The 20,221-nt window shown below is 37.8% G+C and overlaps 2 protein-coding genes across 8 annotated transcripts in view; one reads left to right on the forward strand and one right to left on the reverse strand.

The window, feature by feature from the left end:
* Positions 1 to 2,574, forward strand: part of VPS54 (VPS54 subunit of GARP complex) — a 104,275-nt gene extending 101,701 nt beyond the window's left edge. For all 5 annotated transcript variants that reach the window (XM_045978748.1, XM_045978751.1, XM_045978749.1 and 2 more), the window contains one exon: positions 916 to 2,574. In XM_045978748.1, coding sequence (XP_045834704.1) covers positions 916 to 1,021 — 106 coding nt within the window. In that variant the 3' untranslated portion in view covers positions 1,022 to 2,574. The remainder of the gene's footprint in view (positions 1 to 915) is intronic.
* A 354-nt stretch (positions 2,575 to 2,928) lies between these two features.
* UGP2 (UDP-glucose pyrophosphorylase 2) overlaps positions 2,929 to 20,221 on the reverse strand; it is a 70,625-nt gene continuing 53,332 nt past the window's right edge. For all 3 annotated transcript variants that reach the window (XM_045978756.1, XM_045978755.1, XM_045978754.1), the window contains exons 4-10: positions 13,848 to 14,033; positions 12,506 to 12,639; positions 10,530 to 10,827; positions 9,243 to 9,440; positions 8,443 to 8,685; positions 5,084 to 5,188; positions 2,929 to 3,390 (exon numbers count right to left, since the gene is read on the reverse strand). In XM_045978756.1, the coding sequence (XP_045834712.1) occupies positions 3,283 to 3,390; positions 5,084 to 5,188; positions 8,443 to 8,685; positions 9,243 to 9,440; positions 10,530 to 10,827; positions 12,506 to 12,639; positions 13,848 to 14,033 (1,272 nt within the window). In that variant the 3' untranslated portion in view covers positions 2,929 to 3,282. The remainder of the gene's footprint in view (positions 3,391 to 5,083; positions 5,189 to 8,442; positions 8,686 to 9,242; positions 9,441 to 10,529; positions 10,828 to 12,505; positions 12,640 to 13,847; positions 14,034 to 20,221) is intronic.

Here is a 20,221-nt window from a genome sequence, read left to right on the forward strand (position 1 = left end):
TGGGCCAGTCCCTATTTTATATGCATGGAGCTTTAGTATTTATTTATCCGAGTGTTGTTTCCTGGAATGTCCTTTCAAGTATGGATATTAATATGACAGCTCAGTACTCAAAAGTTTAAGACTTTGTTTTTTCATCTAGTGTCGCTGGATGTATCAGGTTTTATATCTAGTAATAACATATGCATGAATCTCAGCTTTCATTTAACTCCTTTGGATGTCACTCAGGAAACCTTATCTTTCTTTCACTTGATTTTTTTTAGTCATATACATGTACAGTTGATCCTTGAACAATGCAGGGGTTGGGGGCACCCACTCCCCTTGCAGTAGAAAATCCACATGTAATTTTTGACTTTGCAAAAACCTAACTAATAATACCCACTGTTGACTGGAAGCGTTATCATTAACAACAACAGTTGATTAACACATATTTTGTATGTTATATACTGTGTTGTTGTAATAAAGCTAGGGAAAAGGTTTTGAAAATCATAAAAGTACATTTCATGCTGTACCGTGTCAAAAGATATCTGTAACTAGACCTGTGCAGTTCAAACCCTGATGTTCAAGAGTCAACTGTATACTCCAGTGACAGCTTATCAAAGAAACATCTTAATGTATTGTTGTTCTATTTTATTTCATATTGTTTTAAGATAAATCTATTTTATTGGGCAGAATTATGAAACCAAGTCCAGCCTGCACTGCTTTATTCCTTTTCAAGATATTCATTGTTGAAATAGAGCACTCTAACTATCTGATAGCAGAAATCCTGCTAAGAAACATACTGACATTTGGTCCCTAGGAAATCTGAATTTTAAATAATAGTCTTGGCAGTTAGAATAAGACTGGCTCTATGAACATTGCTTCTTTAATTATGCAATAGAAAGTGAGATTAAAAATAGTTTTCTCTCCAATGTCTAGGTTGGTCACAGCAGATGTAGCTTTTTACACTGGAAATCTTCAAGCCTTAAAAGGTCTTAAAGATTTGGACCTAAATATGTCCGAGATCTGGGAACAGAAGAGGTGATGACATACTGGAAAACTGGGTAGCTCATCAGACCATGGGATGTGTATGTTTATGAAGAAAATGTCGATGCCTGTGATTCAAGAACTGAACCTCGAACCCAAAGTGAACTGGGATAGGGAAGGGGAAAAGGAAGGTATCAGTGTTGGGAAACTGGGATTCAGTGGGATCTACAAGGAATGCCATTTTTATGCTTCCTTCAGTGAGGAATAACTGATCAGGTGTCTATAACATTTTTCATTCTCTCTGGAAACAGACTCAGGTTTCTTTGGACCAAATCCAAAAGAACACATAGCTGTAACACAGCTGTAGTTGACTAGAATGCTCTGTATACTTTATATTAAAAAATGCTTTGCATTTCTTCCAGTGCAATGAAATTCATATGGTGTCCCACCTTATTTAATGATGGTACAATTTAAAATATTAAAATCTTAGTCAACCTCTGTAGAAAGTTTTCTCTATGAAAGTAAAGCTGTTTGAAAAATTATTTTTTTACAGATCTTTCTATAAAAAATAAACATCTTTTGATTGCTTGGATTTAGAAATTCAATTTTTGTTTTAGTGACCAATGTCAAGTTTCAGGCCTTGGGTGTCGCATATTTAATCTTTCTACCACCACTGTATGTCAACTGGGTAAAGCTAAAGCCTTCCGGAGTAGTCTAAATACTTGAAAGTCTGATCACAGTAATAATTAAAGCATAAGATACTGGCATTTATTTATGCAACTACTAATTTAAATACTTTTCAGAAGTGGTATATGAAAGGCTGCAGTTTAATAGCTGTATTTTTATAAAAGTATCTATGAAGGGTTGGTTTGTGGGGCTTTTTTTTCCTTTTTATTTCTAGCAAATGGTAAGAATATATTTTCATATATTCTGCCTATTTATGAGTTCTCATTTTAACATTTAGATAACATATGAAATATGGCCCCCTTGGGTTCTTGTTTTTAAAAAGTTACTTTTGACGCGTATATGAACAAAGACCAAGAAGAAAATAGAACTTTTACAATATAGGCTGCTGTGTTGGGGCCAGAAATATAAGGTGATGAGTAAATTATTTAAAGATTTTTTATAATACCTACCTTCAAAACTAGAATCAGCAGCACTCTACAAATCAAAGTGCCTGTGCCTCACCTCATACCGGGAATCTTGCCTAACCCTGTCAGAGTGCCTAACCTTGTGGTGATTATGTACAATGAAATAGTCTTATTTTGTGCTCTTCCATTTCCTAAAAGGAAAGCCTGTTTTCTTTATCATTACTAAGGTATGTCATTGGTTCTTAAACTGTCTAAAATAAAGCTTTAAAAAATTACCAGACTTTATAAGGCAACTTTTTTTTTTTAATAGTATACAGGAAACTTTATATTACAAGCAGCCTCCTCAAAAACAAGTATGGAAAAATTAGGAAATGTAATTAATCTTTAGAGAAAAGCCACAAATTAAACTATCAGCAGAGCTGATTTGAAAGGTTATTCATGAATATTTTCAGTCACACCAAGAATGCTTTGGGGAAAGGGAACTTTTTATAAAGTTATACCTCCACCCCATCATACTAGAGAACAAGGATGTAAAAGAAATACCCTACCTCTACCCACCCCCAAACCCTTGAGCTGGGAAAAGAAACATCACTTTGTTTTAATAAATGGAGAGTCTGTGGAAAGCATGGCAGGCATCCCAGGCTTAGGATTAGATGAGAGGTACTAAATACCTTCAGGTTTAATTCCCATGGAAAGAATGATGTGGTTAAGTTCCTTAGAAAAGCAAAAACTAGATGTGTTAGGTAACTGGCCAGTGAATATTTAAATATTTCAAGAGCAGATCTTCCAACTGGTCCAGTAACTGTTTTGCAAGAGTAAACCGTTTTTCATAAACTATTTCGTAAAGTTAGCAGTGAAAGTGTACATGTGCACGTGGATTGCCTCACAGCTTTATTTTTGAAATCACAAGCAATTCAAAGTGACCGTCTCTGAGGCCTCAGTTAAAAGATGTTCCAATAGAGCTGCCCCAGTTTTAAGATTAAATAGTATTGCACTTTAAGATGAACTAACTTTCAGGGTCCTCTTCAAAGGAAAAATATTGCTTCCATCTGTGCTTTTCTTTGACTAAAAGCATATTGCAAAAAAAAAACCTCTACTTTAAAAATTAATACTGCAGGGTACAGTAACATAGTAAAGTACCTGCCAATTTTTGAATCCTAGAGAACATTTCATTATAAGAAACTGTTTAGCCCATAATTAGTATGAAGTGTACACAGTATTTTTCATTTCAGTGGTCCAAGATACGAAGGTTCCCTGATACAATCTTGTTCTCTAATACTGCTCCAGGTGGGATGTCGATTCGGTCACCGTGATTAGCAATGATGATAACTGTTCCCTATGTGACAGGGAAGACAAAACATAAGAGAATATATTTAAAACTGCAGCTGAAATGCAACTGATTTTCTTACAATTACCAAATTTATGTAGAACTCCATTTACAATGTAGCAGTTGTACATACAGCAGTATTAAACATGAAAAATAACAGGTTAAGGAAAATTATATAATGTGTCCCTCTAGGAATCCTGGCAGTAGTTTAGAGACCTTGCCTCTGTATCAGAGGTCGTACTAGAAGCGAGAAGTAGACCCTGTGCCACAGCACGACTGGCCCTTTGAAAGAACTACCTGCAAGGTCACCAGCATTATCTACCTTCATAAAGATACTGAGGTGCTTCGTTTATATTTACATACAGGTTTGGGTTTTTGTTTTTTTAAAAATAGTTTACTAATATAATTTTCATGTCTTAAGTGAGACTGTACAGATGAGACAGTATTAGCAGCGAAGTTTCATGTACATGTGTGTATATACACACACAGTATCAGCAATAAAGTTCTATATATATATACACATATGTACAGGTCTGTACAGTTGACCCTGGAACTCATGTTTGAATAGTCTGGGTCCCACTTACATGCACTTCTTTCAGTAAATACAGAACAGTACTGTAAATGATTTTCTTAAAATTTTCTTATCTCTAGCTTCCTCTATTGTAAGAATACAGTATATAATATATATGACCTACAAAATATGTTAATCAACTGTTATTAGTAAGACTTCCAGTCAACATTAGGCTGTTACTAGTTATATTTCTGGGGAGTCAAAGTTATACATGGGTTTCGACTACAGTGGTCACTCCCTCCAGCACCCATGTTGTTCAAGGGTCAACTGTATATAAATACATATATACCACACATCTATATACATACACATATATTTTTTTGTTTTCCCAAGATTTAAGGAGCTTTTCTAAAGGAAGACTAGGAAAAAGCTGTTGTATCTTTGGTTTTGAGCTTTAATATTATACCCATAGTCCTTCCTATTTCTTAGGCTAGAATGATACTCATCTGAGTACCCAAGTACTGTAGTATGTGAATAAATCTCTATACTGAAGACAACCGATTACTTTAAAAGAGTATATTATATTTAGGGGCGCCTGGGTGGCTCAGTGGATTAAGCCGCTGCCTTCAACTCAGGTCATGATCTCAGGGTCCTGGGATCGAGCCCCACATTGGGCTCTCTGCTCAGCGGGGAGCCTGCTTCCCCCTCTCTCTCTGCCTGACACTCTGCCTACTTGTGATCTCTCTGTCAAATAAATAAATAGTATCTTTTAAAAAAAGAATATATTATAATTAGTATAAGTGAAGTTATTTTTTTCTACTTTCATTCAGATTCAAATAGTCATCTTGGGTGAGCTAATGCTACTTTAATAGTGATTCTCTTTTACAGACTGTCATTTCAATAAAATAGTACCAGTTAAATTACTTACTGGTGTTTGTGGAATACAGCATTCAAATGGAAAGTAAAGTTCCTATATACAACAATTATTATTGTATTTTAACTATGTTGTATATCTATGGAAGATAGTATTAATGCTAAATACTGTGGTAAGCTATTTCATTTTTAAAATGTATTTATGTCTTATAAACATCTGGTATAGATTAAGAAGTATTCTTTAAAATAAAGGTAAATTTAGGACTAGAAAATGAAACCTGTTTTGTAAAGGTGTAAAAACTGTTATTTTCATCACACCTTTAGTGAAACATTCTTGCCAAATGTCACATCTCCTGAAACTGTGAGGTGATCCAATTCAAGCATATCTGGTATACTTTCAAATCTCCTTAGGTAATCCTGAACCTGAAAAAAACACATTGTTTCAAGAATGGGTTAAAAACAACAACAACAACAAGAAACAGGGATTAAATTAACAAAATAGTTCAACTGAACTGTGAAAACATTCTGTTTATGGCCCTCAATGGGAAGAAGCCATTTATTAAGCATTTGCTAGATGCTAGATGCTGTGCAGGAGAGACCAGGAAATATGAACATTGTCCCTACAGTCAAGCAATTTATACTACCACTAATCAGATCAGGCATTAATAAGTAAAAAGATAAACAACAAGGTAAAAGCCCAATGACTGGTTCAGATTATCTGGAGCTTAGTTGGAAAGAGATAATCATTGAAGCAAGCGAGACTGGAGTTGGGGTTTATGGGAATATTTCAAAAGTGGAATATTTCATGCACAGCAACAGCTCAGATTATCAGTACAAATGATGATTGTTACTTCCTTTTATAGGGACTAGACATTATCTTCTAGGGCCTTGTTTCCTATTTTGCTAAGAAAATTAGAAGCAGTCTGAAAAGTTCCACTGACTTCTACCACAACCCACTTGCCTCCGAGCCTGTTACTCTGTCCCTTCCTAGTACTGGGGTTGGACTCTTGACTCCAACTTAAGGCCAGTCCTTCTTCTGGCCTATTCAAGGATATTGTCCAGTGATTCACCTTCTTTAGTGTTTTCTCTCTGATTGCATGAATTCCAGTCAATGTGTAAACATCCCATAAATTCTCCCATCTTTAAAAACCAAACAAAAAACTCAAATTTACATCCCTTTCTATATCCATGGCTGCAATTGTTTTGTTTTGTTTTTAGGGCAAAATTCTTGAATTAGTTGTCTACATATCTCTAATTTCTCCTATTCTCTATTAAATCCCTTCCAGTCAGGCTCCAGAGCTTTTTTTTTTTTTTTTTTAATTTTTATTTATTTACTTAGTTATTTGACAGACAGAGATCACAAGTAGGCAGAGAGAGAGGAAGGGGAAGCAGGCTCTCTGCTGAGCAGAGAACCCGATGCAGGGGCTTGATCCCAGGACCCTGAGATCATGACCCGAGCCGAAGGCAGAGGCTTTAACCCACTGAGCCACCCAGGCGCCCCTCAGGCTCCAGAACTTCTATATTGATAATTCTACTGGTGAATTCTCATTGATCCTGAACCATTCATCTTACTTGAATCAACAGCAGAACTTGACATAGATGATCACTCCCTCTTTCTGGAGACATTTTCTTAATTTGGCTTTTAGGACTTACACATTGATGGTTTTCTACCACCAATTCCTCATCTGTAACTAGTCAGTGACCTTTGCTGCTTCCTCTACCTCATCACCATCCTCTTAAGCCTTGGACTATCTTATGGCTTTAAATACCAGTATGAACAGAGGACTCAAATTTACCTGTCTCCTCTGATCTAGAAACAGTCTAATAAATTTGAAGGTCTAATAAATACAGTATCTCCAAAATTGAAGTCCCCATCCTGTTCCCCTTAAACCTACTTCCCCCATCTCCATAAATGGCAGGAAATTCCATGCTTCCAGTTTGCACAGCCTAAAAACCATGCAATCATCCTTAACCTTTTTTCTTTTGCACTCCCAACTCACCCAAGAGCAAATCCTATAGGTACAACTTTCAAAATATCTCAGAATGTCAACATATTTTCATAATTTTCACTGCCATCACCCTGGTCAAAGCCACCATTTCCTTTTGCCAGGATTCCTGCAACAGCCGATTCCCTAATCTCTCTGATTCTACCCTCATTCAGCAGATTGGTCCTTTCACCCCTTAGCTTGCAACTTCTTTGAATGTTTCTCCATCCACCAGGAAAAGAAAAAGCCACCCACATTTCCAATATTCAGTTACAAAGTTCTACATATTAGGACTGTTTCCTGTCTGACCCAACTACTATCCCCATCTCTCACTTGCTTACTCTGTCCCAGCCATATTATGCTTTGTAAAGTCCCTAAAACATTTTCTTCCTCAGAGCAACTAGCCATGCCCACTTAGCCCCCAGTTCTGAATTTGGGCAGCTAATGTTCTTATCTCCTGCAGAGTATTGAAGAGGCTACAAAGAGTGAGGGGGACATGAAGGAGGAAGGGTGAGGCTAGGTAGAAAAATGGCTGGGGACCCTAGGTGGCTCAGCTGGTTAAGCATCTGCCTTCGGCTCAGGTCACGATCCTGGGAACGAGCCATGCATCAGGCTCTCTACTCAGCAGGGAGTCTGCTTCTCCCTCTCCCTCTGCCTACTTGTGCTCTCTTTCTGTCAAATAATCTGTTTCTAAAGAAAAAAAAAGACAAAGGGGAAAAAAGAAAAATGGCTGGCAATACCCTCTCACGATGTGGGAAGATGGTGGGTCTTTGAACCACTGGGATTTTCCCAGCTCAACCAGACTGGTAAGAGACACCCAAAACAGGGAGAGTCCTAAACTGCCTGATGTTATCCTGGAAATTGCAACACAGCCACAGGACCCAGAGTCATTCCCCATCAACATATGAGGCAGTACACACCTCCCCACCAGGTGGCATGAACCCACAACCAGGATTCAAATAGGCTTGCAGGGCCTAGCAGGACTCCAGGCCAGAAGGCTTACTCTATCACACTTCATTAGCCTCAGGGTATCTGATGTGATGAAATGTTTCAAATACCACTTATCATGGTAGGGTGGGGTTTTCCTATCCTTGCCATGAATGCGTTTCACCCCAGATACCTTAATGGTGCACTCAATTTCTCAGTGAGACCATCTCTGGCCATGCAGTGTAAAATTATACCAACACTACCCCACCCACACATTCCCTATTCCTGCTTGGTTTTTCTCCAAAGCATTTGGAGAAATGCTTGACATACACTTGACATACATTTGCTTATTATCATTTTTACCCTGCTAGAATACTCATAAAGGCAAGGATTTTAGTCCATTTTATTTACTGCTAACTCTGCAGCACCTGGAACACTGCCCAGCACATGGTAGGGTCTCAGTATTTGGTAAAACGGAGTTAACATTCTCCCACTGATGAAAGCAGTGAATAGTTTTACAGGAGACATAAAGTAAAATGTCCCGAAGTTAAATATTCTTTCCCACTCTTTAGCAATCAGATTTCGAAAGTAAGTTAACATCTTTATCTTTTATGGTTGATTCCCTTTAAAAGACCTCAAAGAGGAATTTAATAGATCAGCAGTTGAGACTGTAATTAGACCCCAAGTCACATCATTCCAACCTTTTTTATACTTACATATTTAAGAACTACAAATTCACATATATATATATCTATAATTACGTACCTTTGTAAAAGAGCTGCCTAATTTAACCAACGGTACTGTAGGAAATTCCCGCTTTTCACTCATTGTCAAAGATCCTGCATTAAGGCTATAGAGGTTTGACATCACGAGCAAGAGATCTGATGTGGTTTTGACAGGTAGAAAGCGGCTCCTAGGAACATTAATACCTAGAGAGTTCTCAAAACTTTTTATGGCAGCCCCTACTGCAGTTTCTAACTGAATGACATTCAGACCTCCATCCAAAGTCTGTAAGAAAGAAAAGGGGGCAGGGAGAAATAGGTTTTAGCAACTTGGTTCCATGCGGGCTGGTTAATATTTGGGGGGTGGTCTCACAGATCCACTGAAGGAGACAGAATTTTGAGAAGTGACATTCAGCAAGTACCTAAATGTCAGGTACTGGTGCTTAGACATACATGGTTTTTATTTCAGCATCATAACTTCTCTGTTTAGTCAAGTTTCCGTTTTACAATAAAGAACCGATGGTTCACAGAAAACTCATGCAAGATGCCTATGGCCAAAACCTTTAAGTGTCAGAGCAACAAGCCCAGGGTAGGTTTTCTACTTTTGGGCCCTGTGCTCTTGCCACTACCACAGCCTTGCATCAAGTAAGAGCACCAAGGCTTGGCACAGTAAAGAGATGGGTGTTAACTCTGAAAGACAGGGCCAGGTACTGGAGTGACTTACTAGGCAAAAAAGAAGGACCTGTGAACAGGTGGGCCAGAGAGAGGGGGCAGTGGATCTCTGTGTAGCCTACCTGCTGTGATCTTAGGAATAAGGAGGCAAGGGCTGCACCTCCGGCTTACCTTTGGATTCACGATAATCTCCATATCAATAGCATTTTGCTCCTGTAGTCTTTTAACTGCTGCGAGAGAGATCCACAGGTTGTTCGTGTTAAATATTTTGAATTTTGACACAGACTTGAACTCGTCAACATGTGCTTTTGGCACTTGAGCTATTTCCACCAGTCTCAATTTGCCTTCATACTGGGTAAGTGTGCCACCCTAGAAGGGCAGAGAAGTGTGTGTGAGTACCTCCACATCTCTCTCAGTCACAACCATACCACACTATTTCTAGTCTGTGAAAGTGTCAGAGAAAAGACACTGATGATAAAATCCCCCAGAAATAAAGTTTTGGCATTGATTCAATCTGTGATACACAGCAACATACATTTAATGGTAGAGCCAAAGAAAATATTCAGGTTGTCATTTTATACTGTAAACCCACCCTCTTGTCCATGGTAAAAGCCCTGGGAGTACAGCAGAGTCTTCCTCGCTTTTCAAAGGTCTACAGGAACAGCCATTCCTCTCATTCCCAAACCACCGTCCATCACTAAAGAACTAGTTCTACTCCCTCAGACTCTGCTCTGATTGACTCTGGGATAAGAAAAGAAAAAGGAAGACAGAGGCACAAGTGGGTGAGAAGTGACCCTCTGAGTAGCCTCAGCTTAGAGATGTTCTTAAAGTCATGAGGCCGTAGCAGTGTGTGGAGAGGGGAACATTTATGCACGTGTCAGGGGGCATGGCAAGACACATAGAACCCAACAGAGACTAACCATTTTAGTATTCACACACTGCCCATTTCTCTCACTCCCTGTGGCTAAGTAGTAAAACCTTGTGTACCATTTCACGACCACCAAACATGCAAAGTTAAACATTTTTTTGGCAACTACAGAGATATTACAGTGATTAAAAAAATACATATAAAAATGCACAGGTAGAAACAGAAATAGTAAATTTTCACTAAAGGAAAAATGAAATAAATACATTTAAGCACCAAACTAGAAGAATATCAAAGGTTTGAACAAAACATTTCAAAGTATTTTCACTTATCCTATAAATATATGTGGAACTGTTTTCAGTTAAAATAGTCCATATGGATTATTCAACAATACTGTTAAATCTCAATTTATTTCAGGTGGAACTTAAGGTACTCTACAGAATACTATCTCACTCTGTCTTAACAATAGATGAATGTGTTGTTTTGTTTACCACGGAAACTTACCAATTAAAAAAAAAAAAAAAGGATCTGAACTACATAACCTATGCAATGTGAAGATGTGAATCCCCGAACTGCTTCCTCTCAGTATTTACCTTTACATCTGCACGTGTTTTATTTGTGACTTCCATGACAAATTCACAGGGTTTTCCATTGGGTGGGTTCATTAGATGATTAAGAATATAAAGATCCACAGTGGCACCCAGATTATCTATGTTAGACACAAAAATATACTCTTTGCCTTCTCCTATCAGGGTGTCGAGCAAACCAGAGTTGTAGAAACTGGCGTAAATATCACCATGACCTGGAGGGTACCAAGCTTCTGTATTTTCCCCTGAGTATGAGACATCCTTTGCTACAGGCAGTAGAGATTCTTTATTAATCCTTGGGTACCTTTAAAAAAGAAAAAAGAAAAAAATTTAAAAAGCACACACACACACACACACAAAACCAAGGTCTTTTTCAATATCAATTCTGTAAAGCACTCCAGACCTTCAAGTAAAACAGTATGTTTAAAGTTAAATAAAACTTCCCTCCTTTTCAGTCCATCAATAGTAATTTAATCATAGGTAAATCCATTCAAGAAAATCTCTTATCTGTGCTGTCTAATAATCAGTTTCCTAGATCATAATATTTGCTGCAAAAAAATTTCCAGCATCATAAAGATGGGAGGACACCTAATACTTCTAGAGTCTTAATAGATTTTACGACCCTGTAAGAGGAAATACACACTAAGTAAATTTCTCAAACTTCTTTGGTTATGGAATTATTCTTTTCCCTCCAACTTTGGAAAAATCTGCCCATTCTTGCATATATTCAGGGGGTGGTGCTCTTTCTTTCCCAGAAGGTCAACAGCAGATTAGTGCTCAGGGACATCTGGTCCCTGTCCCTAGTGAGAACAGGTGTGGGGACTGGCAGTGGGAGCATGGGTAACAGAGGAGCTAGCACTAAGAGACCAAGCACCAACCAGAAGATGGAGGCAGAGCACCTGCAACACGCAAAGTGTCCATGAAAAAACAGATTAAAACAACAAATGGTAAAACTTTTAGAAATACCTATTCTGCATAAGCCCATATAGACCCATATTCATCCCTAGATGGAAAAACGTAGTTCCCTAGTTCCCTGGGCTTTATCCAAAGTCATCATCTGAGTCCCTTTCTACAGGCATATCTTGGAGATACTGCAGGTTCCGTTCCAGACCACAGCAATAAAGCAAATGTTGCAGTAAAGTGAGTCAAGTAAACGTTTCGGTTTCCCAGTGCATATAAAAGTTATGTTTACACTATACTATAGTCTATTAAGTGTGCAGTAGCATTTTGTCTAAAAAAAATATACATACTCTAATTGAAAAAAATATTTCATTGCTCAAAAATGCTAACCATCAGCTGGCTTTTTAGCAAGTCGTAATCACTGATCACGGATCAACATAACAAATACAATAATAAAGAACACATTTGAAATACTGAGAATACCAAAATGTGTGACACAGACACAAAGTTAGCAAATGCTGTTGGAAAAGTGGCACCAGTATCAACAGACTTACTTGCTCAATGCAGGGGTATAACAATCTTCAACTTGCAAAAAAAAAGGCAGTATCTACAAAGCGCAGTTGAAGTGCAATCAAACAAGGTATGCCTGCCCTTACTTTCCTTTCCTCAAAGGGGAACATTTTTTCCAATATTTATTAAATTTCCCCCAAGCCTATACAGGATGTTGATAAATTTCTTCCCATATGAAAGAAGATTATCAATACTGTAGAACATATAAAAATTTTCATAGACCCACATGGAGCCCAAATATGCCCTCAGAAAACAAAGACCTATGTCATCCTCAAATATTCTGGACATGGAACAAGCAGATTCTCTCTTAGGAATAATCAGAGAGTGATCATAACAATCACCTATCTACAAACAAGTGTTCAGCCTTTAAAGACACTGAAGATTTGCAAACATGAGTTTTTGGCACATGTGTATCTTGAGGCTGCTGTATTTAAACAAGACAAAGCAATCTTTGTTTCCCGGGAGTAACACTCTCCAGAATTTTTTTTATTTTTATTTTTTACTTACTGTACCTGCTTTGATTAAAAGTGTAAATTTTCACACGACAGTGATTGTACTTCTGTAGTATTTTTTTTGTATCTTCATCCGTGTTGAAAGAGTTCATTAGAACAAGAGGAACATCTGTATTGTAGGTTTTGTTCAAATGCTAGGGAGGAAAATAATAATCAGATTACCCAAACCTACTTTTCTTTCACTTAAAAATGTAAAACTCATAATGGTTAATCACAAAGTATCCAAGACATCACCTATATGTAGCCAAATACAAATATTTAGCATAAGCTGGACATTTTGCTAAGCCATGGACTTGCTCATTAAATCACAATCCTATGAGACAGAAACAATTGTCTGCAATATACAAATGGCTGAACTAACGGCCAGAGAGGTGGCAGGTCACCAGCAGAGCCAGGATACCCCCCACAATCCAACTCTGGAGTTGTGTGCCCAGCCAGTGTCCTGTGGCCTTACTGGATAAGCAAATGCTGATGAAACATTTACTCCGTGTTCAGAACACAGTGGGGATGAAAGTACAAATGTTACAAAGACATGGTTCTCTAGTCTCAGGATTAATGTCAAGAACTGTGAATCACACCCCAACCGAAATCTTTTCAATCTCTGGGAAGAGTTAAGAGACAACACAGAGTGAAGAAGAAGACAAGTTCTCAGAAGTCAGACAGTCCTTTGTTCACATAGGGAATTTTGGGCAAGTAAATCAGCTCTCTGTGCCTTGGTTTCCTCATCTGTAAAATGGGGATGATAATATAAAGAGTACTTATCTTACAGAGTTGTTGAGAGGAACAAATGAGTCAATTCATGAAAAGAGTTCAAATAATACTGTGTCCATTACATGCCAGATGAATGTTAGTCACTGCTGCTGCTGGTGTTACTACTGTAAATGCCAGTACTGTACTGGACACTAGACACAAAGAGATGAAGAAGACTGCCCCTGAAGAACTTATGGTCCACGATTAACGACTTTATCATAAGAGAGAAGGCAAGGACAGTTCTTAGCATCCATGGCTGCCAACCAGAAGGGGTTAATAAAACCAGATCATCCCAGCTGTGATGAAGGCTGCCATCAGAAAGAGGCAGGAGAGTGGTGGGGCGATCAAAGGAGAATCCAAAAAGATCCAGAGATTTCAACAACCACAAATGCTATTTAAAGATCAAAACCTTCTATTTACATCACCCTAAGGATGTGCCCTTGGGAAAACCAAACCTTTTTATATACTAATAAACTAAAGATAGCAAGCTCCTTGACTAGTTCAAATCCACATCTGTTATTTTATACGGTAACATTTATAATAACATAAAACTGGTTTTAGTAGTTCATGAGAAAGGCTGAATGTTACTCACTTCAATTTGCTGAACGGTCAGATCCAAAAAGGTATTCTCATTCCTCACACCGATCAGACTTTTCGGGCCTTTGCAGCCCATGCTGGTTCCCAAACCGCCATTGAGTTTCACCACCACCAGCTTGTTCAGCACGGAAGATATATTATCAGGTAAGCCTCTGGCCTTTATCTTTTCATAGGGTTGAATCTGAAATTTAAAAATTTACAGAATTCAAATAGCTTTATGAGAAGTTAAATTCAGTCAATCACAGGGTTATTTCCACGTGTCCTTAAAGAATTCTGCTTTTCTCCACGGAAAGTTTCAGCTACATTCCCTTTAATATCACAAGTCCTGGTACAAAATCAAGTACTTTACAGGCAACTGCTCTTGCACAAAGTAGTTCAGTGGTTCATTTACTTTACAATGGAGGACAAGAGGGGGGGAAGTTACAGTCTACAAATACTTGTCTGGCTGTTGAGGACATCTAAGTCCCTTGGACTACATATAAAAATTTAGAATTCCCCATTTGCATTGGTATAGTAAATGGGGTATGCAAAACTCATTCTGGTGGTGTATGGATCTAATTCAATTCTGGAAAAGTATATATACTTCTTCAAGGAGGCAGAAACCAAAACCTAAATGTTCCTTGCCTTTCTCCTCCATTCAAAAGTAAGTCTTCAGAGGAAGAAGTGGCATGCTGTTTTTATCATATTTCTAGTTTATGTATCAAGGACAGAATTCCTTAAAAATTTAACTGTCAGGGATTACTGTATAGAAGGTCAAATTGGAAAATTGTGTTCTCACTGTTCCAAATAATATCCTGGTGGGGTAGTAAAGGTAAGAACTAAGGCTGAAGAGAATCCCTTCCTCCATGGACCCTCTCTGTTTCTGGGAGCACAGAGCATTACTCTTCACCTTCTCCCTCCTAGGACAGAACAACCACATAGTGGGAGCCCAAATTCTTTTCTTCAAAGCAGAGGTATAAGCAAGTCTAAAGATCTTATAGCAAGAATGAAAGCTTTTGAAAAGATCACAATATATTCTCTAACCATTTATAGGGCTTTTTGTTGTTGTTGTTATCCTTCTTTAATGGAATACATCATCAAATGCACTCTTCAGTTATATCATCATGGTGTAGGACACATAGCAATTGAGGGGACTGAAGAAATACAACCTTATAGTAAGTGCTCACTATGAGCTAAGCTGGGGGTTTTTTGCTGCCTATAGAGGCTGTGTGGATGGGTGGTGGATAAAGTCTGTAGTTGGGAAAGGAGTTGATGGACTCACATTCCAGTGATTAGGCTGTGGAGGCAAAAATCCATTTATGCTTGGTCAAACACACATGCATGTCCTATGTCAACTCCTGACCACATGATTTCTGCTCTTCACAGTTCTCCCCACACTAACTAGTCTGGGACTCTTATTTCATCTACCCTGCAAGACACTCTGTTAACTGCCCACTGCAGATCAATGCACTTTTTGCTTGGTGTAAATGCTGAGAAATAAGCACTCTTCTCTAAGACTCTTCACTGACTACCACCTAATTATCACTCATTCTGAATTCGTTCCTAATGTGGTAGGATCGTCAGTCTTCCTGGTAAATGCCACTAAGCAGTCTTCAGCAGTCATTCATACTTAAAAGAGCGCTAGTGACAGGGAAAGAGAGAGGAGGGGTCAGACTTGGGGGCAACAATGCCCTCAGTGGGTGCTGCCCAAGTACTAGGATGCCAACCACCAAGGAAAAGAAGGATGATGGGGAGGCAGGAAAGAACACAGATTATACTAGTTCCTTCTCTAGAAGCTCTTGGTCCAGGTGAGGACAACATATGGATGATAACTTGGGATACCCAACACACACAGAAAGTGCCTGTGACCCAGTTGACTGGCATTCCTGGAAAGATGTTCTGATCCCACTGCCATGAACACCATTTCTTCAGCATGTCAAAGAAACTGGTAATATTGCTTGAGAGAAAAAGTCCAATTTAAGTCCTATACTACAGGAAAAGTAAGAGGAGACACAGCTGGAACTTGTTACCCTAATATAATATGGCAGTTTATAATCCTTTCATCAGCAGGGCTATTGAAATCAACCAGTCAGTAAAAGGAATGCCGCTGTGATACAATGGCTTCAAATAGTCTATTATTAGTTAGGAGAATTTTGGGGGCATGTTACATTTACACACAAGAGTTAGCAAATGGAACCAAGCCAATTATTTTCCAATTATCTTTTAAAAGCCAAGAATCTCCATTTAGCTGTTACTTTTGACTTCCAAATAAGAATCTAATATTACAGAGGGCTCAAAAGGGTGTGAAAATTTAACTAAAACTCCCTAGAGTCCATGCATTCATTTTAGGTAAAATTATTAGTTCAGAAATATTTTTACCTATTTAATGCTTCCTTTAATATATCTTTAAAAACTAGAATATACAAAAGAATTTTTTTTTCTACATATGGTGAGATGGCCTACATTTCCCAATTTTACCTGAGAGATTTTCATTATGAAACACAATACATTCACGTTTTTAAAATACATACAGTCGAATAACCTAAATTTAAAAATACTGCCATAACTTAGAAGCCTCCTTGAGGCTGTCCCTGATCACATTCCTCTTCCACGCCAGTGGTAACCACATCTTGACATTTATACTTTAGTTTTACCACCTATGTATGTATCCATAATAATAATATTTTACTTAATTTTGTCTCTAAACTTTTGACTTGCTTCTTTAATTCAGTGTTATATTTAAGAATTCACATTAACGCATGAAGCTATAGTAATTACTTTTCACTACCATATAGTATTCAATTTATATATCCATTAAAAGAAACAAAACTGTCATTACTCACAGATGATATGACTTATATAAAGAAAATCCAAAGACCCTACAAAAAAATTATTAGACTAATATGAACATAGCAACATTGACGATACACGGTCAATATTTTAAAAAACAACCGCTTTTAGAATCCTTGGACTCTGCTAGTGGGAATGTAAAGTGGTGTGCAGCTGTTAAAGAAAAAAGTACGGTGGTTCCTAAAAAAATTTTAAATAGAATACTATAGATCTACCAAGTCCACCTTGGACTTGTTTCAAAGAACTGAAAGCAGGTTCTCAGATGTTTACACACTCATCTTCACTGCAGCATTATTCACAATAGCCAAAAAGTGGAAGCGACTCAAATGTCCATCAACAGATGAATGAATAAAACAAAATGTGGCATATACATACAATGGAGTATCACTCAACCTTAAAAAGGGAAAGAAATTCTGACGCGTACTACAACATAAATAAACCTTGAGAATATGTTAAAGTGAAATAAACCAGTTACATTTAAAAAAAAAACAAAAAAAAAACCAAAAACCCAAACCCAAATACTTCTATGATTCAACTTATATGCGGCACCTAGAATAGTCAGATTCATATGGACAGAAAGTAGAACAGTGGTTCCTAAGGACTGGGGTAGGGAGGAATGAGGAGGTGTTTACTGGTAACAATTTTAGTTGTGCAAGATCAAGAAGTTCTGTGAATGTACTTAATGCTAATGAATTGTATGTTTGGAAATGCTTAAAGATGGTTTAAAAAGATGAACTGTTTCTACATATAATGAAGAATTAGGATTAAAAAGTTACCTTTCATTACACTATGAAAAATAACAAATTCTTAGGAATAAATCTTAAAAAGATATGAGAGTTCTACACTGAATATAAAACATTTTGAGAAAAGTTAAAAGGCAAATTCAGGGATTTATTTACTATGTTTATAAACTAGAAGACTTACTAATGTAAAAATGTCAATTCTCCCAAACTTACCAATGCAAATAATCAATCAAGCAAATAATGTAAATTGGATTATATCTGAATTCTAACCTTTAAAAAAATGTTTGGTATACTAACATGCATAGCACTAAAGTGAGTTTTGGGAGCCATGTTTAATTTTTAGCTATTTAATTCCCTTTAGGGCATGCATCTTTAAGAAAAAACACTAACAGAAAATTTTCACTTCCTGTGAAGATGAATTAAAAACCAAAAATCATTTTGTGCCTAAAATTTCACTAAAAGGAAAAAAACCAAAATCATACATATTTAAGATAAATAATCTGATTCACACACCATAAAGAATATAAAGTTCATGAAAAGTATTTAAAGAAAAAGTTCATTTTGTTCACATCAAGCTTAAAAATATGCATTCTAGTAGAATACTTTAAGATCATTCCTTATGACTGAATCTATAGAGGCTACATAAAATTTTTTCTTGTATCCTAAAACCCTATTCTGGGATAGTGAAAGAAGCTGTCAGGCCTTGTAACGATTTTAATACTAAGCCATTCGACTCTCAGCCAAAAGATATATCAAGTATATTTTTAGTTTTAATTCCAATCTCCCCAAGCTTGTTATCTTAAGAACCTGAGTTTAAATTTTAAATGTAATTCTGAATTACTTTTCAAATATTTGGTATGAAATAAAATGAACTGATTCATACCTAACATCAAGTTCCAAAACTGAGTTAATAAAGACTTTTGGGCACAAGCCCAGGCAACTCACAAGTAGAAAGACTTGTTTACCATCGAGTTGAGTCGCCAGAATGCTCTGTTTAGTGCCACATTTAGAATCCTCCACCCCGCGCTGAGGAGTCACCGCACCTCTACAAATGTCAAGGAACCATGGTTCTCTGTGAGGTGCTTTCAGTAATACCACTCATCTTGCTATATCTGATCTTTAGTAATTAAGTAAAAACAGGCCTCAATGAGGAACTTGACTGTCAGCAAGAAGAGGACTGAGCAGAACCATGGAGGGAAAGGGAAGAAGAGTCACTAGGTGTGAAGTAACAGTTGTGACGAGGGGAGAGGGGTCCAGAATGGCTAGGCTGTATTACTGCTGGAACCCTTTATTGGGCTTTTTTCACTTATGTTTCATGACTTATATCCACCCAACCCTCACAAAAACAGACAAAGACGCACACATGTGCAAAGAAAGGTACTATCGTTTGATTCCAGGAAGCCAGGACACTTTCTGTCTAAAGTTTCTTACTGGTTAAATTAGGCAGTAAGCACTGCTTTCCATCACATAAACCACCTTATATACCAACACAAGTCCTTTCTGTTGATGGTGCTGTCTGTCCACACCCTCACCAGGGACCCCACCAAGCAATCCCACAGAGTTCAGTTTAGTTCCACAAACCAAGGGGATCTGTGTTAGAAACTAGTTGCTTGGCAACCGCTGAAGTTACCCTGGACACACCTAAGTCGCAGAGACATTTTTAGACCAGCTCCTCACTCTCCTCTTTCCAGCTGCCCAGGAGAATGCACAAAGACATCTACTCATGCAAAGATGGGTGATGTTCGGAGACGACAGGGGGTACCACTCACTGCCAGACTCGGCCTCAATGTTACTCTGACTCAACCACTTCAGTCAATCAAGAGAGCAATCGTTATGCTCTCAATATTGGTCACCCTCTTTCTCTTTCTCCCAGACACAGAGAGAATTCAGTGTTGTAAGAAGACCTGTACTGCAACTAAATACACAGTAGGGCAACCATGACAGGTGAAGTGGAGCAAACCCCGTGAGGCTCCCTACAAGATGCACACAGGAGGCTAGGACACTAGCGCTCTCTCCTCCTGGGAGAAAAGAATTGGTCAAATACCTGACTTCCTCTGGGCGGTGAACAAAAGAAAGTAGTTGGCAACATACTAATGAATGTGACTTAAACAAGATTCTTCCCTGTAGGATGTCCATCTAGTTTTTCTGCAAAAACTGAAAGATTTTTAAGAAGACCTTTTAAAAACAGTCTATCATGATCTGTACCTTGCCAAGTCTGTTCACAACTTAGTTTCCAGTTAGAAGAAAAGCTGAATTCATCACAAAGTCATGGACACAGTGTTCCCATTAGCAGCAGCATAACCCAGTTCTTGGTAGCATATTTGTGCTATTCCTGGAGGCAGTGCCAAATACCCAAAACAAGCTAACAGTACCTGCCCTGTTACGGTTCACAAGGGTATGATTATTGCAATCTGAAAGATCTTTTTTTCAACAAAAGCAAGTTCTCCTGAAAGAAAATGAACTACATAAATAGTTAAAGAAGTTTGGAATGATGCTCCATATGTACAGGAAATAGTCTAAGAACATAAACGTTATTCACAAAGCCCTTATTACCGCATGGTGTCTGTGTGCCAAGTTCAATGCCAGGCATTTTCACATATCTTCTCTTCATTTCACATTTCTAAAGATAATGATTAAAATCTGGGTCACCCAAAAGCTCCTACACATTAATGATATACCTAAACCACAGATTTTTTTTTTCATCTAAAGAAGAACTGGCAAATCATATATGTTATCACATGGTCCACCAACAAACTCACCAACAGCCCCTCAGCACCAAAATAAGCTCAACCCCTAT

This window comes from Meles meles, chromosome 15, assembly GCF_922984935.1.
Source record: "Meles meles chromosome 15, mMelMel3.1 paternal haplotype, whole genome shotgun sequence".
In the NCBI taxonomy this organism is placed as follows: domain Eukaryota; kingdom Metazoa; phylum Chordata; class Mammalia; order Carnivora; family Mustelidae; genus Meles; species Meles meles.